General features: G+C 40.9%; 1 protein-coding gene across 11 annotated transcripts in view; it reads left to right on the top strand.

Moving 5' to 3' along the window:
- The window catches only part of PKHD1 (PKHD1 ciliary IPT domain containing fibrocystin/polyductin), a 432,300-nt gene that overhangs the window by 202,944 nt on the left and 201,851 nt on the right, over nt 1–27,505 (top strand). For 10 of the 11 annotated variants that reach the window (XR_010660007.1, XM_065912087.1, XM_065912089.1 and 7 more), the window contains 5 exons: nt 1,454–1,589; nt 5,190–5,436; nt 18,750–18,812; nt 20,299–20,476; nt 22,313–22,508. Coding sequence is in view for 10 of the 11 variants with exons in the window: in XM_065912087.1 (XP_065768159.1) it covers nt 1,454–1,589; nt 5,190–5,436; nt 18,750–18,812; nt 20,299–20,476; nt 22,313–22,508 (820 nt within the window). In the remaining variant the exon portion in view is untranslated. The remainder of the gene's footprint in view (nt 1–1,453; nt 1,590–5,189; nt 5,437–18,749; nt 18,813–20,298; nt 20,477–22,312; nt 22,509–27,505) is intronic. The other variant, XM_065912090.1, reaches the window with a different exon arrangement.

Raw genomic sequence — 27,505 nt, 5'->3', positions numbered from 1 at the left:
ATTTAATTTATTAATTCTATTCTTCCATTATTTTTTTAATGAAAAATTCCTTTTTAGGCTTCTTCTTTCATGAACATGATACTCTTATTTCTCTGATGTTATTAAGTTTTCCTTCTGATTTCTATACTGGCATTGTCTCCACTGGGTTTCTTTTCTTTTGTTTGTTTGTTCTTATCACTGTCTTCTAGGTGGAGACTCTTGACAGTTTCTGGTGATCCTCAAACATACATCTATTTTGGGCAGTGGAACAGTGAAGCACTAACAGCGTGATTAGATGGAGTTTGTTGAAGAGGTTTTACAGAAAATCCTGGAAGCAGTTTTTGTTATTTTTTTATACTTTTTAACATTTATTTTTTTATATTGACATACAGTAAAGTGGACTTTTTGATGTACAGTACTGTAAATTTTTACCATATGAGTATATTTATGTAACTACCACTAAGATATAGAACAGTTGCATCAGCCTGAAAAAACCCTTCCTTTGGCTCCATCTCTGTAGCTACATCTTCTTTTCATATCCCCTTGGAGTTCACTAATCTGTTCCCTGTCACAGTAGTTTTTTCTTTTCAACAATCATATGAATGGGATAACATAGTATGTAACCTTTTGAGCCTGGCTTCTTTCACTTGCAGATACCTTTGGTATTTATCTAACTTGTTGCAAGAAACAGTATTTTATTCCTTGTTACTGTGGGAGACAGTATTCCACTATATGGATGTATCACAGTTTATTCATTAGTTGAAGGACATTTGAACTGTTTCCAGATTTGGTGATTGACTACAAATAAAATTATCTTAACCATCTGTTTAAGGCTTTTGTATGAACCTAAGTTTTCATTTTTCTGAGGTAAATGCTTAGGAGTTGAGTTGTTAGGTCAGTGATGTGTGCATGCGTGCTTCAGTCGTGTCTGACTCTTTGAGACCCCATGGACTGTAGTCTGCCAGGCTCTTTAGTCCATGAAATTCTCCAGGCAAGAGTACTGGAGTGGGTTGTCATGCCTTCCTCCAGGGGATCTTCCTGACCCAGGGATAAAGCCTGTGCCTCTTATGGCTCCTGCATTGGCAGGCAGGATCTTTACCATTAGCATCACCTGGGAAGCCCCTAGGTCAATAATAAAAATTATGTTAACTTTGTTAAAAAATACCAAACAATTTTCTACAGTGTTTGTACCATTTTGTACTCCCACCAGCAGTGGGAGTTGAAATTAAAATTTCAATTATTTTTTTTCTTCATCAGCATTTGGTATTGTCACTAATTTTTATTTAACCCTCTAATAGGTGTGTAGGATATTTCATTGTGATCCTTTGTCATATGTATGTGCTTTGCAAATATTTTCTCTTAGTCTGTAGCTTGTCTTTTTACTCACTTAATTGCTTTTATTCACGTATTAAAGTTGTATTTCATTTGGCCAGTTCTCTTACTTTTCTTTCCTTATCCCCCTTCCAAATAACAGGGAAAACTGTGTATGTCAGCTGGGATCAAATCTCCCAGAAGGTGGGAACTGAGAGTTTCTAACACGACCTTTGTGAATTTTGATCTCACTCACTGTGTGGCCATCAGGACCTGTTCAGGCTGCTCCCAAGGACAGGGTAAGTTGTTTGAGTAGATAAGACAAATCATAAAACTAGTAAATAAGTCCAGTACGCACATAAATGTGATAAATAGTCACAAAGCCATTGGGATTCATTATTTCTTTTACTTATGAGATTTAATTAAGAGGAACTAAAGATCTTGATCAGGGTGAAAGAGGAGAGTGAAAAAAACTGGTTTAAAATTCAACATTCAAAAAACCAAAATCATGGCATCTGGTCCCATTACTTCATGGCAAAAGATGGGGAAAAAAATGGAAGCAGTGACAGATTTTATTTTCTTGGACTCCAAAATCACTGTGGATGGTGACTATAGTCATGAAATTAAAAGACGCTTGCTCCTTGGAAGGAAAGCTATGACAAACCTAGACAGCATATTAAAAAGCAGAAATATCAACATCACTTTGCTGACAAAAGTGTGTATAGTCAAAACTATGGTTTTTCCAATAGTCATGTGCAGATATGAGAGTTGTATCATAAAGAAGGCTGAGCACTGAAGAATTGATGCTTTCAATTTGTGGTGCTGGAGAAAACTCTTGAGAGTCCTTTGGACAGCAGGGAGATCAAACTAGTCAATCCTAAAGGAAATCAACCCTAAATATTCACAGGAAGGACTAATGCTGAAGCTCCAATATTTTGGCCACCTGATGTGAAGAGCTGATTCATTGAAAAAGACCCTGATGCTGGGAAAGACTGAAGGCAAGAGGAGAAGGGGGCTGCAGAGGATGAGATGGTTAAATAGCATCACTGAATCAATGGACATGAATTTGAGCAAACTCTGGGAGATAGTAAATGACAGGGAAGCCTGGTGTGCTGCAGTACATGGGGTCGCAGAGTTGGACATGACTTAGTAACTGAACAACAACAGAAGATTTCATCAGTAGAAACTGCTGCTCAAATCTCCTAAAAGAAATTCTAGAGCAGGCCAGGTGCTCCCAATATGGTTCTTGCAGCTCCCCGGCCTTTACCTACCTAGTGCCTGTCATACTCTATTATGATAGTTCCATGTCTCTGCTGGATTCTGAGCTTCACAAATGCAGGGGCCACAGCTCTCTCTCATATTGAAGTATAGTTGATTTACAATATTGTATTAGTTTCTGTACAATATAGTGATTCAATATTTTTATGGATTACACTCCATTTAAAGTTCTTAAAAATATTGACCATATTCCCTGTGCTGTATAATATATCCTTATAGCTAATTTACTTCATACATAGTAGTTTGTACGTCTTGAGTCACTCCCTTATTGTGCCCTACTCATGTCTCTTTCCCCACTGGTAGCCACTAGTTTATTCTCTATATCTGATCACATCTCTTTTGCTTAGAGTTTTATCATTAGTAACCAGTAGCTGGGTGCCCAGTAGGTTCACTGATTAAATCAATGGATGGAGTTGGATGGATATACATATAGATATGAACTAATACACATGCAAGCTTTCCTGAAAGAACTAGAGTTCAGGAACCTTATGTTTTCAATAGCCCAAGGCTTTTTGTACGCACAGAAAGACCATAAGAATTCTTGTTCACTTGTTAATCACATCTCAGAGGTGGTGAGAAATACCTTGGAGAACTCATGGGCTAAGGCGAAAGAACTAGAGAGCAATCTAGTTGATTTGATCATTGTAAACAGGCAAACCAAGTGGTTCAAGTAAATATGCTCTTGTGGTTTGAATTGCCAATTTAGATAATTGTTTGTTTTTTTAATTAAATGAATAATCAGTAAGTCTCCGCTTTGCTTTTTATCCCCCCTCTATAGACAGAGCCAAAAATTGTTTTTATTTGGTTGGCATCTGAGTTTAAGATTGTAGAAATAATAATAGGAATAAAAAATGCCTTAAGACAATCACTTAAAATATTAATTCCTCAGTTAGTTAATAGCTTCACTGTCTCATATCATTCATAAGACATTGAAAAGGAGCAAGCTACTCCTTATGAGCTCTAATCTCTTCTCCCTGGATGTCCTTGGCCAAGCCATCTCTTTCATTTGTTTAAAAACTATTTAGTCCAGATTCTGTTTAAGGAATTGAGTGGTACAGAGATGAAAAGCACATAGTTCTTGTCTTCCAGGAGCTTTCCATCTAGGCACAGAAATAAATGTCTGAGCCAATGAATGTAATAGTATGATGAATCCAATACTTGAGGATTGAGCAAGGTCAATGAGGGGAATAGCAAGGAAGGGGGTCAGGTGGGACTTCATCATAGAGTGCCTCGAGCAGGATTTATAGAGGTGAAGAGAAGTTTGTAAGAAGAAAGAGGCAGAGAAAAGTTTTTACATAGTAGGAATAGCATATGCAAAAAACAAATTCAAGGAGCAAGTTATGACTGGGAAGTTGCAAAGAAATCCAATATAGCTGAATTATAGAACTACTTGTGGTGTTAGATAAACAAGTTGCTTCCCTGTTGGCTCAGATGGTAAAGAATCTGCCTACAATGGAGGAGACCTGGGTTTGATCCTGGGGTTGGGAAGATTTCCCTGGAGAAGGGAATGGCTACCCCACCCAGTATTCTTTCCTTGAGATGACAGAGGACAGAGGAGCCTGGTGGGCTACAGTCCATGGGGTCAAAAAGAGTTGGACACCCCTGAGTGATTAGCAGAGACACACACAGAAGTTTCTGAAGTGGATTTGTAGCATCTTGAATGAATGACAATTGAGTGCACAGACTCTACTGGGATGAGAATGAAAGCATTAGGGCCTCTCTTTGTTTATATCTTATTTTGCCTTTTTCCTTTTTTGTCTTTTATAAGATACATAATATAGCAATATGGCAGCATATATGCTAAGAGATGTGTCTTGAGTTTTTAATTTTAATGACATGTGAGTGAGTATTAGAAGACCACTGCCATTGTTTCTTCCGGGGCAACTGACTAATAGCAGAACCAGTGAATTATATGAAGGAGGTGTGAGGGAAACCCTGCTAGACATGTAGCCCGAGAGCTGATACCTATAAAATGTGTTACTATTTGTCCATGTGATTGATTGAATATGGCTTTTGAGGACAAACGTTTAAAGTATAGATCTCGTAAGAAGTGGGTTAGATTTGCCTTAGAAGAACTAGAACAGAGAGATGGAAAGACTAGCCCACAGCACCTTAGCATTTAGTAATTAGTAATGTTCTGTGTCACTCCCAGTAGACCACCATTTCTCATCCTTGGCATTTGGGACTGGGTAATTGTTTGTTGTGGGGGCTCTCCTGTGCATTATAGAATGCTGGGTAGCATCCTTGCCTCTTCCCACCAGATGCCCATAGCACTGCTGTCCACTCAGTTGTGACAGCCATAAATGCTTGCAAATGGTACAAAAAGTCTCCTACAGGGCAAACCACCCACCCCTGGTTGGGAATCACTGCCTGAGAATATAGGCTGCGTGAGGACAGGGCCCCTACTATTCTTCTTTCACTCTATCTCCAGCACATAGCGCAGAGCCTGACATATAGTCAATTCAAGATATATATTTTTTCCTGGACAAATAAGTGAGCAAATTGTTAAACTGTATAAATATGCAATTAAAAAATACTGAAAATAACTCAGGGACTTCAGTTGCCATTTGTGATCACATTCTTTTGTGCCTTTGAGTCACAGTCTTTCTTCCAACTTATAGGTGGATTTACTGTGAAGACCAACCAGTTGAAGTTTATGAACTCTCCAAACTTGGTAGCATTTCCATCTCCTCATGCAGCCATTTTGGAAGACTTGGATGGGTCTCTGTCTGGTAAAAATAGAAGTCACATTCTTGCTTCTATGGAAACACTTCCAGCTTCTTGTGTGGTCAAAGCCAGCTTCAGCCAGCTTGTCCATGGCAGTGTCTGTGAGGAAAACGTTCTCTTTCATCGGATGTCTATTGGTTTGTAAGTTAAATTACTCTACATTTTGGCTTGTCAATGGACATGTATATATCATTCAGGTTGTTGATATTTGTAGAAGAGAAATTGTTTTCCAGATTCTGTTTGGTGTATTTAGTTCTACAGAAGTGATATGGGATAATTTTGACAGCTGTCATATCATAAGTTTATGGTAGTTTTAGGCTGATTTAAATGACAGCTAATTTTCAATAATGGTGGACCACATCTCATAGCCCTTGACCACTTATTGGCATTTTGAGTTAATAATTTCCTCTCAAAAAATACTTGCAACCAACAAGAAATTGAAATACATTTAAATTAAGAGGAGTATTAATAAATTCCAATAATGTCCATTCACATTTATATGCACCTGCTCTCCCTGAGCTCTTTTTAAGTGTTTGCTGTGCTCCAGGGAAGCATTGCTGATGCTCCCTATTAGTTATGAAGTTACTTCACACCAGTTCATTTTCCTTGTTAATTTTGTGAACTATTGGATTTGTACAATGCACATCCTATTTAATATTGGGGCAAGAACTCCTTGTTTATGCTACTCAAACTACCATTAAGTCAGGAGCTGGGCTGTTTATAATGTATAATAGGATTGCTACTGTCCCCTTTAATTTCCAGGTAATGATTGCTGAGTGACTAGGATTCTATCTTTTACCTATTTCAAATGCACTGTATATAATTAGTCACACTCCTTTCTCTCCTTTGTTTTAAGTGTCCTAACTTCATGAATATTAAGTCAGGTGCTTCAGCCAGATCATGCTGGCATTTTACTTAAACAGGTAAACTCCACAGAGAGGGAATCAGTATGGTCAGGTTTGCACTAAGTCTGCATTCTGAATGCATATGCCATCTTTATCTTGACATTCTATTTTAGACACCTTAGTAATACCCTGCTAGCATGGAATTGTCTGAAAATGTTCCACTTTTGCTTTTTAAGCTGTTTGTTATTCTATCTAATGTTAATGGACCTAATTCCAGTGAGTAAAATAACTGTATGGAGCAATATGTTTTCGTTTCTAATCATTTTGAGTATGCAGAGCATGCCTTTCATTCTTAGGGATGCGTCCTGATTTTTATTATTTTTGTGATTTTAACAAAGATGTTTTGAATGAGCATTTTGAGCTTTACAAAAGTGAGCCATTTATTTCTTATATGCATGATTTTTTTAATGAAAAATAGATTTGTGTAGTTAAAAAGAACATTATGTGCTTGTATAACACTGAGTTCTCTGGGTTCTTGATATTCCTTTTCTGTGTCTTACTTGAAAACCTACTGGGGGAGTGTCTCTGAAGGTGGCATTTAGCGGTGTGGCATTAGAAGCCTCTGCAGTTGTAATCCTTCTGAGCATCTGTTCTTGGAAGTCTTCAGGGCAGGACACCTAGGTGCTTGCTTTGGCAGCAAGCCATGCTCCCAGCACTCAAGGACTGACAAGGTCTAAAAGAGAATAATCCTGATACTATATTCAGAGTATATTCAGAAGACCCCTACTAAGGTGAAACACTTGCCTTGGTTTGTTTGGAATTTTCTTGGTTTTAAAATTAAAAAATCTCATGTCCCAGAAACCCCTTCAGTCTTGAGAAAACCAAGATAGTTGGTCACCCTACTCCCTAGGCTTCTGTTTAAACATTTTCAGGTTGATTCACAGATCTGTGGACAAATGCTCAATGACTCCAAGCCCAAGGGAGGCTCAGCACACTCCCATTTATGAGTCTCTTAGCCCTGTGTCCTCATCTCTGGGGCAAAATGGTTAGGTTAGATGATCTCTAAGGTCTTGCTAGTCAGAGTGCATTGGTGTGACCTGGGACTAGATGCAGGGAATCTCAAACTCACCCTAGACATCCTAAGTTAGGACCCCTGGGGAATTTATACTCAAGTTTTAGAAGCACTGCCCTCAGGTCTTTCTAACTTGATCTTTCCAGATTCTATCCCTAGTTATTTGTGTTCAGTGACTTGATCTCTGTCCCAGAGCATTATAACCTCATTAGGAACATGTCAGAGCTAATGAGCAATTTGAGTTCCATGTAGATACAACCTTTGTGGCATTTCATGGAGAAAGGATTAATTTGCTGTGCTATTTCCCCTGGAGTGTGTACCCTAAGAGTTGATTTGCAAAGCTCTCACAGTTCCCATCTTTGGGGTTGCTTGCTGATGGGGATCTGATGTGGCACATGGACCCTGCCCTCTTTCCTTTTAACATTTAGCCCCCTCCTGCCTCCGCAGCCCAGGTGCCTAGAAGGTAGCGTGAGGCCTACACAGCTGCCTAAACGGGGCACCCCTGCCCCCCAACTAACGATTGAGTACTTGGGGTGTGATCTCTTCCTCGGAGGGTCCTCCTGGTCCATGTTCACTATAGGTTCTGTGTTTGACATTGACAACCTTCCCTCACTACTTTTTCCAAGAGTGATGGGTGCCCACATTTGTGGCTCTTCTGGTTTCGTAGCTTTCTCTGACTTCATCCTCATAGTTGTGTTGACCGAGGCATAAAAATGTTTAAAGTTGGCAATAATAATTAATATTTTGGTGAAGAGAAATTTCCTACCCTCTACAAGGCAGAGTCTATGTTCTGTTTTGTTAAAAATAATGACATGTTTAGTCTGGGTGAGTTCTCTCTCACTCACAAGTTCTAAAACGTGCTTTCTTAAGGGGCTACTGGTGTTCAGGATAGCACTTTTTTCCTGACTTCTATTTCTGCCAAGCTCTCTCAACCGCATCCTTCCTGATAAGACCAAGAAATGGTAGCTCTACCAATATAAGTCAGGACCTCATTTCAGAAAAATGTCAGCATCGTTTGCTCCAGAGGCCTCGTCATGGCAAAATGACTCACGTAGTCCCTGGATTTATTGATCCTAAATTTCTTCTGTACAGAGACGCTTACCTGGGACAAGGATCATGTCACCAGCAGGTTATTGTGTGCTCCTTCTAGACCTCCTTTGTAAGCTTTTCTTCCTGACCTTTCAATGCTAGTGTTCCTTAAGATTCTTCAAGAAGCTTTCAAGTTATGCTCTTCCCGAATGATCTGGACTGTTTCATAGCCTCAGTTGACATTCACTGATGCTGCTTTTTGGAAGTCCGGACCCATTTATCCAACTGCCCTTAGGATCTGCCCAGTCCAATGTTGTAGTCACTCACCACAGGTGTCCACTGAACATGTGACATGTGGCTCGTCCAAAGGGAATTGTGCCGTAACTGTAAATTATGCATCTTGTTTCTAAGACTTGGTATGAAAAAAGGAATGTAAAATAGCTCAATGATTTGTTTATATCGATCATCTTGAAATGATAAGATTTTGAATATATTGGGTTAAATATATTATTAAATTAATTTTACTTGTTTCTTCTAGATTTTTCAATATGGCTATGACAAAATTTAAGGTTCTGTCTGTGGCTTGCATTTATGGCTTGCATTGTATTTCTGTTGAGCAGTAGTAGTGCCTTCAATATTTCTGTTAGAGTATTCGGCAGCCATCTCAAACACAACCTGTCTAAACCAAACCAAACCTAAGTTCTTTATTCCATGGACCTGTTGGGCGTTAGGAATCTCTGGGTGTTCAGACAAATGATTCAATTGCCTAAGCCAGAAATGGGAGTTATCCTTGACTCATCTGCTCACAGAAATCACCTACCATGTCCAGTCCATTTCATGTCCTTAAAAAAAAAAATCCCTGTTGAGTTTTATTACTTCTCTCCTTCTCAACTTCTCTAGTCCAAGTTGACACTCAGATACCACCTGTTTAACTGCAGCAGCCACTTAGCTTGCCACCTTGCTGGGGTCCTATGCTTAAACTTGTGAGTCTTTGTAGATCAGATCTGGTCCTGCCATCCATGCTTTCCCTTGCTTGAGACTTCATCAGGGCCTTCCCAGTGCCTCCCAGTGAAAGCCTACCATTTTTAATGTCTCAAGGGCACTTCATGACCTACTCCTGTTTGTGTTCTACTTCTAGGATCGTTTCTCAATGCTCTGCCCTCCTTCCCCTAAATTTTAAGCCTCAGCTGCACTCAACTTCTTTGTGTTTTTCAACCTATAAGGTTCAGCTTCCATGAACTCAGCATGAAGGTAGTTAACTCTGGTGAGCTTCCCCGAGCTTTCTGCACAGCTTTGTATCCCTGCTGTGTGCCGGCTCTCTATACTTTCTCTAATCAATACTCACAGCTCCTACATAGCTTATAAATCAGCCCTCCCTTTTCATTCATGGTAAGTAGGACAAGGATAGTGGGATTTTTTGTTTGTTTGTTTCTATTATGGTACCCAATACCATGTTGAACATGAAGTGACTCAATAAAATTAGTATTGAATAAATAAATATCATTTAAGAAATTGTGGGCTCCCCCAGATCTTCCTCTCATGTTCTTATTGTCCATTTCTCTCTTAGGACCTATTTATGAGGAGTCTACAGCACTTAACTTTTCTTTAGAAGATCCAGGATTAAAATACTATCCTAAGTCTTTATTTCTAAAATTCCTAGAAACATCAAATACTGAAGAATATCCTTTCATAATGTCTTCTGGGCTTTTGCTTGCCTGGGGCTGTCAGTTGATCAGATAATTTATTTTAACAGCTGATTTCTTCTCTACCCTGCCCCTACCCCACCCCTACTGAAATAGCAGTTTGCATACATTTGCAAACATTTTCTTTTCCTGGTGGTATAGATGCACCGAATTGTGATGGGGAGAATGAGAACCAACTTTCACAATTACCATCTGGGAATTATTTGTTTTTTTAGTTTAGAGCACTCTACAGCTCCTTCAGTTGACACAGATTTATTCAAATATCAGTAAATCAAGCCTTGATCTATCTTCCAATTATGTACTGAACCGAATGTGGGGGAAATTAAAAGAGTTTACAAGATGTTGTAGGTTGGTCAACCAGTCCTTCTGAGTTTTAATAGGAAGTACATAAAAGAAAGTCTGGCTATATGCATATGTTTGAAATTATTTTTCAAAGGCTGAAGAATAAAGAAGTAATTAAGAATCATTTGTGGGTATAAATCATAAACCACCCTCCCTCTGCCACTTCCTAGGTTTGTTCCTGGACAAGTTACTTCACTTCTTTATGCTTCAGTTCTCAAGACAGTAAAAAGAGCAAAACGTTGCTTCACTCATGGGGTCATTGTCAGGAATGCAGTAAGTGCTCAGTAAATGTCTTTCGAAAGGCTCTACATTTATGATTGATTAAAAAAACATATAAACTTACTACTAATAGAATAAAATATAGATGATTATGTTTCTGAGAAACAAATGTCTGGCAAAGGAATTAAGTTTGTTCAAATGAAACTTAATCCAATTCTTGAAAGATACGGAACACTTTCCAATAGTCACGAGACATCACACTGATCCAGAAACCTCCCAGAAAGTCGTGGAATCTGGAGTCTTTCCGAACAGTTTTTGATTCACTCATGCCCCCAGTAGTTTCTGTTTCTTCCTTCCTGTTTCTCCTAGAAAAGAAAAGGTTAATGTTGTTGTTGATCACCTTGATTCTTAGATCTTGCTTAATATCCTCTCCTGTAGAGCTTACGTTCAGTGTTTACCTATGGAACTGCTCTTAATGTGTCGGTATTCAGAGTATGAGGCACCCCCTGCCTCTGTGAATGTAAAAGTAAAGAAGAGTTCAAATGGAAATTGTGGCCTAGCTTTTCCTCTAACAATCGCCTAACTCTCTTCCTAGGGATAAAGAGGCATAGCATCACTAATGGTGTCTTTTCAGTTCTCAAAAAAAAAAAAAAAACCCAAAAAACCCAAAAAAACCCATGTGAGACAGGGAAATTCCAAGAAGTTTTATCCTCTCTAGGCAGCAGAGGTTACAGAAGTAAAATAGAGAAAGAACTAAACATAAAAATGGAGCCCAAACCAAGGAATAGTATCAACAATACTCCACGGTTATTAAATTTCATGAATAATAAAGGTGTCCAGGGGTGTGCTGGTGCCTGTTTTGCGACTAGAATAAAAAGCCTGATTTGTAGCATTTGCCTAATTCCTTGGTGCAAATACTCTCACATGACTGGGATAAGGCTCACATTATGATGTCACTGAACATGGAGTTGGGAAGAAGGGTTGGTGATAAACTCATGGGTGGATGTCTGTCAGTCCTACCAGTATCAGATGTGCATAGATACAAAAGGGAGGGTGGGCTTTGTAACTACCTTCCTGCATGGAATTGTTTTTCAATATTCCTGACAGGTAGTTGTCTACCTTGTGGTTGCGTAGCTCTAAGGATAGTATTCTCATGTTCTGAGATAGCCATACCAACTTCATCCCACAGATTAAGCTAGAGATGCAATAGTATCTAAAGTATGGGCAGACAGAATATAGATAGCTACTGCTTCTCTTCAAGGATCAAGGTGTAACAGGCAAGAATTTTTGCCAAGTATGTAGCAAAAACTATAAATACTATGTTTGAGGAGATGTTAGGTTGATTTTGGGACTTGACAATCAATTATTATTGCTTTAGCTGACGCTGAAAGATAAACAGAAATATACATCAGCAAAGTCATGGAGGATGACTTCGGATCCTCCATCATTGAGGACCCATGATGTCAGGGTATACCTGCCAGAAATGCAAGGATTATTATTTTTTTATTGAAATATAGTTGATTTACAATATTGGGCCAAGCTCTGCTGTATAGCAGTTATATACATATATATGTATGTATTTATATACATATATATGACTCAGTTATATACATACATATGTTTTTTGTAAATATTCTTTTCCATTATGGTTTACCACAGGATAGTGAATATACTTCCCTGTGCTGTACATTAGGACCTTGTTGTTTATCCATTCTTAATGTAATAGCTTGCATCTACCAACTTCGAACTTTTAGTCCATCCTTTTTCCTTCTACTCCCTTGGCAACCACATGTCTGATCTCTATGTCTATGAATCTGTTTCTGTTTTATAGATGAGTTCATTCGAGCCATATTTTAGATTCCACATTTAAGTGATATCATACGGTATTTGTTTTTCTCTTTCTGACTTAGTTTACTTAGTATGATCACCTCTAGCTGTATCCATGTTGCTGCAAATGGTATTATTTCATTCCTTTTTATGGCCAAGTAGTATTCCATTGGCCATAAAAAGAATTTTCATCCAGTCATCTGTCAGTGGGCATTTAGGTTGTTTCCATGTCTTGGCTATTGTGAACAGTGCTGCTATGAATATAGGGGTGCGTGTATCTTTTTGAATTAAAGTTTTCTCCAGATATATGCCCAGCAGTGGGATTGCTGGATCATATGATAATTCTATTTCTAGTTTTCTAAGGAACCTCTGTGTTGTTTTACACAGTGGCTGCACGAGCTTACATTCCCACTAGCAGTGTGTGGGTACAGTGAAAGTGAAAGTGTTAGTCGTTCAGTCATGTTTGACTCTTTGTGACCCTATGGAATGTAGCTCTCTAAGCTCCTCTGTCCGTGGAATTCTTCAGGCAAGAATACTGGAGTGTGTTGGTGTTCTCTTCTCCAGGGGATCTTCCCAACCCAGGGATCAAACCCAGGTCTCCTGCATTGCAGGCAAATTCTTTACCATCTGAGCCACCAGGGAAGCCCTAACAGTGTACGAGGGATCCCAAGAAATGCAAGATTATTAAATCGCATATCTTGCATCTCTGTACTTGTTCTATTTTTTATGTGAATTTAAGGATTGTTACAAGTTTGGGGCAAAGACGGAGGGTTATAATTTCTTTTCTCTTTTTAGGTTTCTTACTCAGAAGGAGAAATATTTGTTTCTCAATCAATAAGAGTCTATATGGACGACTTCTTACTGATACACATCAGATATTACTGGGTGATGGCAGATCAGTAGATAGAATAGTCATCCTCTGACAAAGTCTTTTTTTTTTGTTGTTGTTAAAAATGTATTTGTTATTGTTATTTACCAATGGAGAGAGGCAGTTTATTTACAAGCCACAGAAGCAAGGGGATAGCACAATTAGTTAGCAATCTGTGTAGGATGGGCTACTTATGCAAAAATAAGACTTCAAAACAAAGGACATGGAGAGCTTCCGACAAGGACTTCTTAGGAGTCCAGTGTATTTTAAAGATGCTCGAGAAAAATAATGCCACAGAAATCTGTTGGCTCTGCTCCACATTTTGATTTTGTCTTCTTTGTGCAGTAAAAGATGAGAGGAACATGAGCAAGCATGAATATCCAGGCGATGCCGACAGCACCATTTGGGGCTAGTTATTATGATGTGTTGGCTTAGAAGATGCATAATTATAGGGAATTTACTTCACAATTGTTCCAAATATAGGGCATTTAGAGCTCAGTGAAGTGTTTGTCTTAATACACAGAGATATGGACCCTCAGGAAAAGTAAGCTAATGGTAAACACAAACCGGGGAGTTAATATTTGTTCTCATTGGTATTGTTGATTGCCTAACAAATCCTCTGTGGGCAGTATACACTCAGCAGTTCCACATAGTATCTGGGCACTAAATTACAGAGCTGTTGATGCAACTAGTATTATAACTCGGGACTTTGGTTGGGGAGTTTTATCAAGTGATACTGTTATGTTTCTAAAGGAAAATGATCCTGAATTAAAAACAGGCTTGGTGATTAAAAAAAGAAATTATTCTCCTTCATAGAAAAGGAAAAGCTTGTAGTTGTCTTTTTGATTGTATCCAGGACCTGTTGTTGACACCAAGGTAAGGGTTAACATTTCAAATGGATTGGTTGCCTCCTGATTTCTTGCACATAAAGCCACGCGAAGTTCAGGGAGAGACTTCTTCCCCTAGTAATGAAGCTCTCTGCTGCTAATGGCCCATGCAGACTCCCTTGGATCCTCCAAATTAGAAATACTTCAGTGTGCTCCTTTGCTTCATTAACAGTAAAGAGAGGGAGATTGGTGGCTATTTAGGGCACAGGGAAATTAGTGGCTATTTAGGGCAAGAGAAAATTGTCGTAATTATGGTTGGTAAATTCTCTTCATGGTATTCTATTCTGAATGTTCTTTGGGTGCTTTTCAGAAGAGCCCACCACTGTCACTGCTGGCATTTAGCCTAGAAGGATGGGAGCTGATTTAACTGCAAATTTTTGGCCCTCGGGGTGGTGGTCAACACAAGGCATCTTGCCTCCTGGAAGACTGGTCTTTCCCATTCAGGTCTGGTTCTCAGAATGCACCATGAGGCCCTTTCCACTACCAACTGTGATAAAGGAATATTTGATAACCTTCTTCTCTACTTGTATTGCCCTAAAGAAAGCTCATGCTGTCCACAAATGCCTGTGGAATTGTGTCCCATCTGAACCTCTGTTGAGATAGATGGTGCAACTTGATAGAATCCAAGCAGTGCATGAAGAAGGAGGAGGAAAGAATGGTTTAGGATCTCAATGTGCTATAGTTGGTTCTCCAGTTGGTCAAGGAGTTAGCATCAGGTTGGATATGGGTTGGAAGAAGGGGATCAAAAAGAAGCTACAGAAGTCCCAAAGACAAATAGAACTGAGTTGATGTTAGCATTTGAAAACAGGGTAATGTGTATAGGGATCTTTAGATTCTAGGGAGTATGGCCTGAAAAGGACTCCTTCAGTAATTGCTATTATGATCTATAGTAATGGAATCTGGACAAATTAGATCCTAAAACTGATTTGTAAATGTGATACTGATAGAAAATTAAGAAATAATTAAGTCTCATCAAAGTGACCAGGGAAATTCTTGAGGCCACAGTGCTGGAATGAAGTATTTCTGGACATAAACATGATATCTTAAGAGAAGAGTGGCAAAATATGGGTTGGTAAGGCAAAGAGAGTGATAACATATAGATCAGAGGAATTAAATGTGAACAGATGGATGCGTTTGAACAAATAGAATTCTTTTGGTCTATAGTTAAAAATAAAACCAGAATTCTAATCTAAAAATAGTTTAACTGAGAACACCCCACTTGGATAGAAGAAATCTAAGTTCATAAGGAAATCTTCTCATTTTCCTAAGCCAGGCCCACTATTAATGCAGTTGCTTACATGTGTGCAGAGGAGGTTTTCTGACCACTCAGCTCAGTTCAGTCACTCAGTCGTGTCCGACTCTTTGCTACCCCGTGGACTGCAGCATGCTGGGCTTCCCTGTCCATCGTAACTCCTGCAGCTTGCTCAAACTCATGTCCATCAAGGCAGTGATGCCATCCAATCCTCTCATCCTCTGTCTTCCCCTTCTCCTGCCTTCAATCTTTCCCAGCATCAGGGTCTTTTCCAATGAGTCAGTTTCTTGCATCAGGTGGCCAAAGTATTGGAGTTTCAGCTTCAGCATCAGTCCTTCCAATGACTATTCAGGACTGATTTCCTTAAGGATTGACTGGTTGGATCTCCTGGTAGTCCAAGGGACTCTCAAGAGTCTTCTCCAACACCACAGTTCAAAAACATCAATTCTTTGGTGTTCAGCTTTCTATATAGTCCAACTCTCCCAAAGAAAGGCAATGCCAAAGAATGTTCAAACTACTGCACAATCGCACTCATCTCACAGGCTAGCAAAGTAATGCTCAGAATTCTCTAAGCCAGGCTTCAACAGTACATGAACTGTGAAATTCCAGGTGTTCAAGCTGGATTGAGAAAATGCAGGGGAACCAGAGATCAAATTGCCAATACCCGTTGGATCATCAAGAAAGCAAGAGAATTTAAGAAAAACATCTACTTCTGCTTTGTTGACTATGCCCAAACCTTTGACTGTGTGGATCATGACAAACTGTGGAAACTTCTTAAGGAGATGGAACTACCAGACCACCTTACCTGCCTCCTGAGAAATCTGTATGCAGGTCAAGAAGCAACAGTTAGAACTGGACATGGAAAAACAGACTGGTTCCAAATTGGGGAAGGAGTACGTCAAAGTTGTGTATTGTCACCCTGCTTATTTAACTTATAAGCAGAGTACATCATGTGAAATGCCAGGGTGGATGAAGCAAAGGCTGGAATCAAGATTGTCAGGAGAAATATCAGTAACCTCAGATTCGCAGATGACACCACCCGTATGATAGAAAGTGAAGAAGAATCAAAGAGTCAGAAAGAGCTTTCTTTCTGACCATTAAAGATAAATGTTCAAGTCTTCTTGGCAAATATCTTATTGATAATGAGGTGACTGTATCAAGATCTGATAACTTATCATCAAATGCTTATCTCTTTTGATTAACACCTTTACAAGAAGTATTCTGACACTACTGTTGTTTTCTGGGTAGACTTCCTTGGGACAAAACATCACTAAACAGCCAACAGCCAAAATGTTTTAATCTACTTAACACTCATTTATTCATTCAACAAACATCTGTTGAGCACCACCATGTGAAAGACAGTTTTATTTCTCATTGCAAATTTTTTAATGGAAATTCTGATTTATCAGTGAGTATTTCTTGGAATTTGGTCTTGTGATTCATTTTCAAGAGTCAGTGTCTCTGTGAAAGCTGAAGGCTGCACTTTCAGAACCTGAAATGCTTGGAATTATTTTCCACCTGATATATTGACCTTGGAACCCATGGTGGCCAGCTCATTTGCCTCTTTGGGATTTCAACTTGTCTCTTCTTATCACATTTGTTTTACATTTATTTCCCAGAAGCCTGTCTTCATTTATTAAATATATTAGTTGGGCCAAATTGTGCTGGATGATATCCTGGGATGCTGGAACTCATGTCTTTGTAATGATTTAGGGGGGATGGCTAGACAATACAAGGAAGAAAATTAAGCCTTCTCGAACTTATCTGAAATGAAAATTTAGGAATAAATTTCATAAATGGAGACAGAATTTGAGGATGTGAACTCCCCATAACTGGAAAAAATAACAAGATAAAATCTGGAGGAAATTCCATAATGGATTGGATATTAGAACAAATGATTTCCATATCCACTTTGAGTCTAAGAATATGAGCCCAGATTTCCATTAGTTCTCATTTAAATCTTGATATATATGGGGGGAGAAAAGGTCCTTCATACCCCAAACCCAAAGAGAGGAAGAAGCCCCTCCATCTCAAGATTTGTTTTTTTCTTTCTTTTGGCTACACTGTATACAAGATCTTAGTTCCCCCATCAGAGATCAAGCTTGCACACTCTGCAGTGGAAGCACAGTCTTAACCACTGGACCACCAGGGAAGTCCCCACACCAAGATTTCTAAAGGTTCAGTGAATGCTGTGTAGGGACATCTGGGAAAGAGTAGTTCTTTTATTCCAAATGCCCTGAGTATTCTTTATCCCTTTTTATCTATTAACAGATGAAACAAACACATTGCTTTACAAGAAAGAAAGAAAGAAAAGAAAGTTAAGTCTCTCAGTTGTGTCCGACGCTGCGACCCCATGGACTATAGTTTAACAGGCTCCTCCGTCCATGGGATTTTCTAGGCAAGAGTACAATCCCACTCCTGGGCATACACAATGAGGAAACCAGAACTGAAAGAGGCACGTGTATCCCAATGTTCATCGCAGCTCTGTTTATAATTGCCAGGACATGGAAGCAACCTAGATGCCCATCAGCAGATGAATGGATTAGAAAACTATGGTACATATACACAATGGAATATTACTCAGCCATTAAAAAGAATACATTTGAATCAGTTCTAATGAGATGGATGAAACTGGGGCCCATTATACAGAGTGAAGTAAGCCAGAAAGGTAAACATCAATACAGTATAGTAATGCATACATATGGAATTTAGAAAGGTGGTAACGATAGCCCTATCTGCAAGACAGAAAAAGAGACACAGATGTATAGAACAGACTTTTGGACTCTTTGGGAGAAGGCGAGGGTGGGATGATCTGAGAGAATAGCATCGAAACATGTATATTGTCAAGTGTGAAACAGACCACCAGCCCAGGTTGGATGCATGAGACAAGCGCTAGGGGCTGGTGCACTGGGATGACCCAGAGGGATGGAATGGGGAGGGAGGTGGGAGGGGGGTTCAGGATGGGGAACACATGTAAATCCATGGCTGATTCATGTCAATGTATGGCAAAAACCACTACAATATTGTAAAGTAATTAGCCTCCAACTAAAAAAAAAACAAACAAAAAGAGTACTGGAGTGGGTTGCCATTTCCTTCTCCAGGGTTTCTTCCCAACTCAGGGATCAAACCCAGGTCTCCCGCATTGTAGGCAGATGCTTTACCGTCTGAACCACCAGTGAAGTCTTACAAGAAATATGTATCAAATACTTTATCACCAGGGCTAAAGCTCATGTTGGGTTGTGAGCTTGTTTTTAAATGACCAAATATCCTGGATAAACCTCGAGACAGTAAAATAACTAGACGGAGTGGCAAGCCAGGTACATCTGAAGTTCTTTCTTCAATGAGTTATAGGTAGACTTACTGGGCTTGAGATGGTTATTGAATATATCGATTATCACGTTGTTTCACAGCTGCTACAGGAGATACATACTGTTGTCTCCATTTGAAAAAAGAGAAATTAAAGCTTACAGAGGGTAAGTGATTCCCCAAAATTCGTACACTTAGTTCATGCAGATATAGACTTCCAATTTACACACAGTTAACAATGGTCCCCAAATATTTAACACTAAAACCAGTCTCCTCTTTATACTATGCTACTCAATTGTAAATTGCCTTTTGATTTGCTCACGCCACCCCTCACTTTGAAAACCCAACATCCTCCTTCATTTCATTTCCTTCTACTTTGAGAATTTAATTATCTGCCGGCAGCAACATGCCACAGTTGAAGATTCTCATGAAAACTAAACCAAAGGGGAAGGACAGTCATATTATGTGGGGGGTTTTTTAACTTTTACTTTAATTTTTCTGTCACTTTGACTTTCTTTAAGGGTCTAAGCAGGTGGGAAAATGTATTTATGATCAGGTAAAGACTTAAAAAGTCACTTTCTAGGATGAACTATGGGGAATACGTTGTAGAAACCCGAACCTTTGTTTCTGCCTGTGACGCTCACATGGTACATTCACCATGCTCTGTCTCCACTTTCCTCATGGTAAAATGCTATTCTTCTAGAAAACTTCTCTGTAAATTGGGAAGTTGGCACCAACTGCTTTGGGGAGAGCTCCTCCATGCAGTTTTTGTTTGTATTGTTGTTGTTTATTGTTTAGTCGCTAGGTTGTGTCTGACTCTGCAACCCCATGGACTGTAGCCCGCCAGACTCCTCAGTCTGTGAGATTTACCAAGCAAGAATATGGGAGTGGGTTACCATTTCCTCCTCTAGGGGATCTTCCCAACCCAGGGTTCGAACCTGCATCTTCTACATTGCAGGCAGATTCTTTACCACTGAACCACCAAGGAAGCTTTTGTTCGTATAACAAATATGGTTTGAGTACCCATCTTGTGCAGAGTCTGATGCCAGCGGGCAGGATACAGAAAAGAGGAAATGTCTCTAACTTCAGGATGTCACGGTCCTTGTTAACAAGCAAAACTGCAAATCCCCCTGGCACTGAGTGAGCCCAGGGATCATGTAAGGCCACAAGAGAGGACTCAGGGTCCTCTTTGTTCTGGGGAAGCTGCTGAGGCCATTCCTGCTGGGGAGGGAATCCAGGCACTTCAGGCTCTGGGCGTCAGCCACTACTCCCTAGAGAGATAACTAATAACTGTATAGTGTGTGTTCTGCTGCTGATAAACCTGGGCCATGGCAATATTCTGACCATGGACATTTCTCTGTTAAAGTAATTGTATCCAGTCCTGGCCTGTATGAACTCATTAGAGTGGCATTGATTAGTGGCCTAAGATCTGAGTGTTACAGGCCACTGCAGATCTGAGCGGTGCACACATGGGCCAACAGCACTCTCCCACTGGGCATTTTGACTCACGGTGTGACTTCTAGAACCTCCACAGACACTGGGGACACATAATGGAGAAAATGGGGGATGGCTTACAGCTGATGGGAGAGGAGTGCCTTAGATCCAGGATGGACAAAAACTTACCACCCACTTTTTTCTTTTTAATCTCCCTAGAGCCAATGCCCTGAAAGTTTCTCCTGATTTAACCATAACGGACAGCAGAAACAAGACAACCACTGTCAGTTATGTGCACGATACACTGTCTAACCCTTATGGCTGGATGGCCCTGCTCTTGGATCAAGAGACCTACTCCCTGCGATTTGAGAGTGCTTGGACTAGCAGTGCTCTGCAGGTAACCCTGACATCCGCTCACTGGTAGATTCCTCTCCCCGGGGGTTCCCAGCTTTCCTTCTGCGACATGATAGTCTGCAGCTATTAGCATCTTCTGGTGCTTGATCAAGCAAACTGCAGCAGAATTTTTGCCAGATGAGTGTAACCTGAATTTGAGATATGATTGCTTTTTTAAATTTGAAACTTGTAGAATCTGTTTAAACCTCATTTTGAACACAGCATGATTCTGCCTGAAAATTTAGCTTTATTAATACACTGACAAACAGCTTCTAAGCATCGTATAGATTTAGTCTTATGTTACTGGTTAAGAACCAACCTACCCCAGGGAAGTGTTTCATAGCCAAAAGAAAGTATCTTCCCAAGGCATTTTTACATTGCACACTGCCACCTTGTGGTCAAAGAGTAACTTGCACATGAAGGTCTGTCCTTTCCATTGTTAGGTTGAAGGAGTCAGATGGTTAGGGGAGGGATGGTAGGAATAACCATGTGGAAAATGGGTGCATTTTCTGAAGTAGTCCATTGGGTTCTCTCAAACTCCTTTTCTTCCTTTCAAGCACATTTCTTTCCTTCAGTCTCATCACACACACATTCTCCCTAACGGTCATGAGAATAGTTCTTTGGGAGCTGGAGGCAGGTGTGCCATTTGTTGCTTTCAGTTGCTCATTCAAGTCCAGCTCTTTGTGACCCCTTGGAATGCAGCCCACCAGGCTTCCCTGTCCTTCAGTATCTCCCGGAGTTTGCTCAAACTCATGTCCATGAGTCAATGATGCCATCCAACGATCTCATCCTCTGTTGCCCCCTCCTCCTCCTGCCCTCAATATTTCAAAGTAGAATCTTTATGATAGCTTCACCAGGGTTCTCAGGAAGGGTGCACACCTCTCTCCACTTCCCTTGAGGTTCCCATGAGAACATTCTGGAGAGGTGAAGGCCTTAGAATGGTGACTCTGGAGGTGGACACCTGGGTTTCCGTCCCAGATCAGCACTCTCCTACTTCATGATGTGGGAAAATTTACTGAACCTCCACCTGCCTCAAGTGTCCTCATCTATAAAATGGGGGCAGCACTAGTAACAGTTCCCAGGGCCTTTCAAGGATTGAATACCTTGATATGAATAATACCTGAGCACATGGCAAATGCTCAGCCATGTTAGCTGTTACTGTTATAAATGAATGGCACTCCTACCAATGCCTGCTATTTGAATCTTGGGGAAAACTGGGTGGTAATTCTAGACGTGGCTCTGCCTATTCCCTCTGGTTGACTTGAGACAAATTACTTCGCTTATCTGAACTTTGGTTTTCTCCTCTAGATTGTTAAACAAGAAGAGGGCTTCCCTGGTGGCGTAGATGGTAAAGAAAGTGAAAGTGAAGTCACTCAGTCGTGTCTGACTGTTTGTGACCCCATGGACTGTAGCTCACCAGGCTTCTCTGTCCATGGAATTTTTAAGATGGTAAAGAATCTGCCTGCAATGCAGGAGACCTGGGTTCAATACCTGGGTTAGGAGATCCCCTGGAGAAGGGAATGGCAACCCACTCCAGTATTCTTGCCTGGAGAATTCCGTGGGCAGAGGAGCCTGGTGGGCTATAGTCTAGATTGAACGATTAAAACACACACACACACAAAGAGCCTTACAGCTTTCAGTCCTCACATTTTATGATTTTTGTAGCTCTAGTTATGAAATTATTGTGCAGTAAATTTAAGTAAACCCATTTCCCATAAGAAAAGTAGCTGGTGTGAATGGTCCTGTTTCTAAACTACTTCATCCTGTTCTTTGTAACACTTTTATTGGCAAGAGTTTTCCTTTCTAAAAGAGCACTTTTGTACTTTTCTCTCACTTCAAGTACTCAGCAACATTTGACAACTTTGCTCCTGGAAATTACCTGTTGCTGGTGCACACAGACGTGTGGGTTTACCCTGACATCCTCATAAGGTGTGGGAGTCATGTGGGGCGGTCCCTCTCATCTCTTCCATCACCTGGCCAGGACCAAGGCTGTGACTGGTTCTTCGACAGTCAGTTGAGACAACTCACTTATCTGGGTAAGTATGATTGAATGAGTATGTTGAGTGCATGTAGTCAGAATCCACTATTCCCTTCAGAATTTCAAACATTGGTGCTACGAAGAGATGAGGAACTGAAAGGGACACCTGTGTGCTGTGATGAGGTGATTGTGTTCCAAAATCAGACTGCCTGTGTTTAAATCCCAGCTTCAGCACCAGCTACCTATGGGACACTGAGCAGGTATTCTTTCTAAGCCTCAGTCTCCTCCTCTGTAAAATGGGATAACAAAAGGACCTGCATGAAGAACAGGAAATTAAGGAAAGGATAACCTGTAAAAGTCTTTAAAACAGTGTCTGATCCAGAGTGAGTGCTTAATAAACTTTGATTGCCGTTCACATGTTTCCTTTGTGTTAAGCATTGTATTTGTAGAAAGGTCAACTGCACTTGTAAAGACAGGGTGGCTGATTGTGATCCCAGGGACAGGGAGCAGCGAAGAGTACACGGAGACAGCACAGAAAGGCAGGACGAAGAATGTGGTCATTGTGGAAGGTGAGGAGCTTTAGAAGGCAGTCTGAGGTCAGGGAGCTGAGATGCACAGGGGGCTGAGGCCTGGGGGCTGGGCTGTCTCATCCTGTGTCAGATGCAGCATCAGGGTAGAGGATCCAGGGGCCTTGTTTTATGGAACCAGAAACCCTACTGTGACTGCACAGTAACAGGGGCCGGCAGGATTTCCTTACTTTCTTACTGTGCATGTTTCACGGGAGCCCGTGTGTGATTCCGGGCCATAGATTTCTTTTGACTTCCTGGAGCTCATCTCATATTGCCTTTCCATGTGATTTCATTGATTACTCTGAGTGCCATGATGTCTGCTTATGCTAACCTTAGCTCAGTGGTCTGTAGGAAGGAGAATCTGAAAAAATGAGTCCCTAGAATGACAATTTTGTTACAAATTAGTCTTCATAGATCTTGGTCTAATTCAGAACCACGTCAAGCTTGGGAAGACCCAAACTCTGCCGTGAGTCAGACTTGGCCCTAAGGGCTTAGAGAGCTGGCAGGCGTCCCAAGTTCCGTGTCTCTCTCACTGGTGTCCAGTCGTATGTCAGCTGAGTTGGATCACACTTGAGCCCTGGTACTCTTACATTTTCACAGCACCAGAGAGGAGAGGATGGTGTTTCCCAGGTTTTTAAAAGTGTTTGCAAATGGATCTCTGTATATTTTATTTGCACTGAAATGTACCATCCAGATTTTATTTCTGATCTGATCCATCTATAAATATAATTTCAAACTATAAAACTTCAAGATGGACAGAGATGCCTGACACCATTTTACCACTAAAGTCAAATGCAACCATTAAGTAAGAGCAAACAGTTGCTGTTAACTTTAACTGTGGCTATTCATTTGATGTATATTCTGAAACAAAATTTTAATTTCAAATTGCTCTTGTTTTTTTACTTAACATGTTTCTGAGGAGTCTGTCTTGTTCATTGGTCGGATTTTGTTCATGAACTGCACACTAGTTTTGAACAGTCACAAAAAGCAAGCATGATAAAGGAACATTTGTGGCATAGAGAAAAAAAATATCAAGTAATGCAGTTACAGATTTTCTTCCTCTTTTATGGCATTATTTGTTGAATTAATAGCAAGTTATACTATTGTGCTATATTTATACATATGTTCTAAACATACATCTGTATAAGTGTGTCTATATTTATTTGTATATTTATATTATATGTACATATATAGGATGTAGGTGAATATTTCAATATAAACCGTTTTTATTAGGCAGATGGCTTTTATTAATTGAAGAGTCTTTGTATGAGAATCCTTTAGTATCTCCACTTTTGAACAATGTGAGTTGGACAAGGAACAGGAAGTCACAGGGGGTTGATGGAATGTTTAATAAAGTTAGAGACCCTTGTTCCTTGGAGAGGATTTCCAGGACTCCAGGTTGTGACTTTCCTGGTCATTTGTGCCTCTGAGTGTGTGGAGTACACAGGTGGTGAGAGCCAGTCCTGTTCGCAGTCTTGGGCTGGCACAGTGAGGACTTGAGGGCTCAGGAGGAGCCAAGGTTCACAAACAGGTCCCCTATGGTGGTGGCCCGTGCAGGGATATTGGGTTGTGTATGATGGGTTGTGACTTTTTATGACCTCTGTGTAAAGCTTGCACCACCACTGTGAAGTTGATGAGGAGGCTACCATGTTTTCCATAGACCAACCCCCCGATGGCAGTGACATGGTTGTAGCTGACACCTCAAAAAGGCTTCATGCAATAGTTCCAGTTACATATTGATTAGCTTGTTGTGAAAGTCACTCACTTGTGTCCAACTCTTTGCGACCCTATGGACTGTGCAGTCCATAGAATTCTCCAGGCCAGAATACTGGAGTGGGTAACTGTTCCCTTCTCCAGGGGATCTTCCCAATCCTGGGATTGAACCCAGGTATCCCACATTGTAGGCAGATTCTTTACCACCTGAGCCACCAGGGAAGCCCTGATGAGGTTGTTACTTTTGCCTAATTGTTTTTTGGGCTGTGTGACTTTATGAGTCTGTGACTGGGGTAACCTACATAAACTACATTTAATCTAAGATGAGAAGATAAGACCTCACAGTCAAAGTAGACATATTTCTGGAATTAAAAGAAAAAAAAAAAAAGAAAAAAGACTTATAGAGAGCGTTGTGTGTACAGAAGATTCATTTTATTGTAAGGGAGCTGCTTGACCTCCTCCAGGTCCACTGAGTTTCCTGTCAGACTTTGAGGGGTGGGCGTGGGGGAGACATTGCTCTTTTACCCGCTGGCCTTCAATTCGGAATCCTGCTTCACTGACGTTTGGCTGGCCTTCACTCATTCCTTGACCACTTCTAAGTGGCCCGTCTTTTGTATTGTTTGTTCATAACCCTACCACATCCCCCTCGGAGAGGAAGTTTTAAAAAAATCCCAATTATCTTCATTTCCTCCATTTGGCTCCTTGGTGTATGATTTAAGAAGCCTGACTCCTTTCCGACCCAGGGAGACTGGCAGAGAGTAGAACCCAGGCATTCTGGCTCCTGGCTGTGCCTCTCCACTAGAGTGTGCTACCCACTCAGTAATCATGGACCCCTGACCAGCCAGGCTGGGGGGTGCCCGGCAGGTTTCTGGGAGAACATTTCTCACTGATCCCCAGTGACAAAGAAAAAAATCCTGCACATATAATATTCTTTGACCCTTGCTTTTCTCTTCTTTACCAAGGCAAGTTTAACCTTTGTTCGGCAAACATCTTTACAGAAAGCAGCTTCTTGGGAAAGCTCACGGCCAGAGTTTGGGGCTTTGGGCTTTAATCAGTGGCTGGCTGGTTATTTTACCTGGGGCATGGAATTATAAATGTTCCCTTCCTCTGTGGCTACATCCATACAATGAGGTTAAGCTTACTTATCTATTGGAATTGTGCTACAAAACACCCACCCTCTTTAAGTGTGATTAGCATGCGTTGTTATTTCACTATACGTTTTCTCAGTAGATGATTTCTCTAAAATGTTTCTTTCCTCTCCCACCTCCGCCCCCACCCAGAAGATGAACAACCTCAGGTGCCTTGAACTCAGTGTACCCATCATAACTTGTCTGCAAGAGTCTCATTCTATTTTCCTTGACTAGCTTTTGTAAGATAACAGATTCATGATAACATGACATGTATGATATATGGGTCCCCTGATTGAAACTTAATACCACTTAAGCAATTGTTACCCACAGACTAAGATAACCTCGCTCATTTAAAAACGTCTCTCTTAAGGAGATTGGTTCAGGTTGCCTTTCTAATGCCCCTGAGATTTCTACCCAAGCAACCACTTAAACACAGACCATGAGTGAAGTCCTTGCATGCTATAGTTTGTGTTAGGGTCCCGGTGGGGCAATATTTGCTAGAATAAACTGTTATGAATGGCAGTCATGAACTGTCACTTCTATGCTATGCTTGTGGACAGGTCTGACTGTAAAACAAGAATTCCTTTATATTTTCAAAGTCGGAGTCAAATCCAGAGAACCCCTTTTTCAGTTTCTGCTATTGGATTCACCAGCACTCCCATCTCTACCTTACGCATGCAGTCAGTTTCCCACTGCCTCTGTCCCTGCTTTTTTTTTCCCCAGGAATGTTTCAGTTCATGGTGAACTATTTTTATTTTTTAGTTACATTAACGCTATGAAATAATTAGTCAGCTAATTAATCTGGTGTACAAGCTTTGTAGGATTCTTCAGCTGTCAGTCAGGCCCAGGCCTGAGGCCTGCATCTAGTTTCAGCACTCTCGCCCATGTGATTCCCGTTGCCATGGCTACTGGGTACATCTGCTGACACCCCACTCTCTATTTATTGCTTAATTAAGAATTTCACGCTCAGCCCTTATCTGCCTCTAAGAACAAGCGCACACTGTTAAGAAATTCCGAATTTAGGCCTGGGCACAAGGAAAGCCTTTCTTGCGGGGCTTGGCTGGACTGGAGCCTCTCTAACGATCTTCTCAGCATCCCAGCCGCCACCCTTCAATCAAAAATCATTAAATGGGGCAGAGATAATGAGCATGGAGCGTATCAAAGAAGGATGTTTGCTTGGTCCAAAGAAGGAAAAGCTGCTAGGCTCCATGCTCTGCTCCACTTCAAAGGCAGATGAGACCCCTTGTCACTGGGGCCTGATAAAGCCTCATTTGTTCTGGGCTTGACTTATGCAAAAGGTCTGGTATGTCAAAGTCCCATCTCACAGACGCGGGATTCCCTCCCCCCCAACTTCTTGCCCCTACCTCCACTGGCCCCCTCCCTGGCCTTCCGCACACGCTCGTGTGTCAGCTCTTAGGCAGCTGGGCCCCCCAAAGCATCAGGCGGAGCGTGTAATCACTGACTCCACGCTGACAATGGCCACTTGTAGGGGGGTGGCCAGGAGGAGGTCTTCATCACAATAGGAACACAATTATTGCAGCTGCTAGGGAGGGCTATGCTTCTTCCTGTAGAAATAGAATAGGACTTGCCCCAAACAGGAGGACAAGGTTGGGGGGAGGTGGTGGGGGTGGAGAGGGGTGGAG

Source organism: Muntiacus reevesi, chromosome 20 (genome assembly GCF_963930625.1).
Source record: "Muntiacus reevesi chromosome 20, mMunRee1.1, whole genome shotgun sequence".
Classification (NCBI taxonomy): domain Eukaryota; kingdom Metazoa; phylum Chordata; class Mammalia; order Artiodactyla; family Cervidae; genus Muntiacus; species Muntiacus reevesi.
Note: the sequence above shows the minus strand (reverse complement) of the source record. Positions and strands in the feature narration are given on the sequence as shown.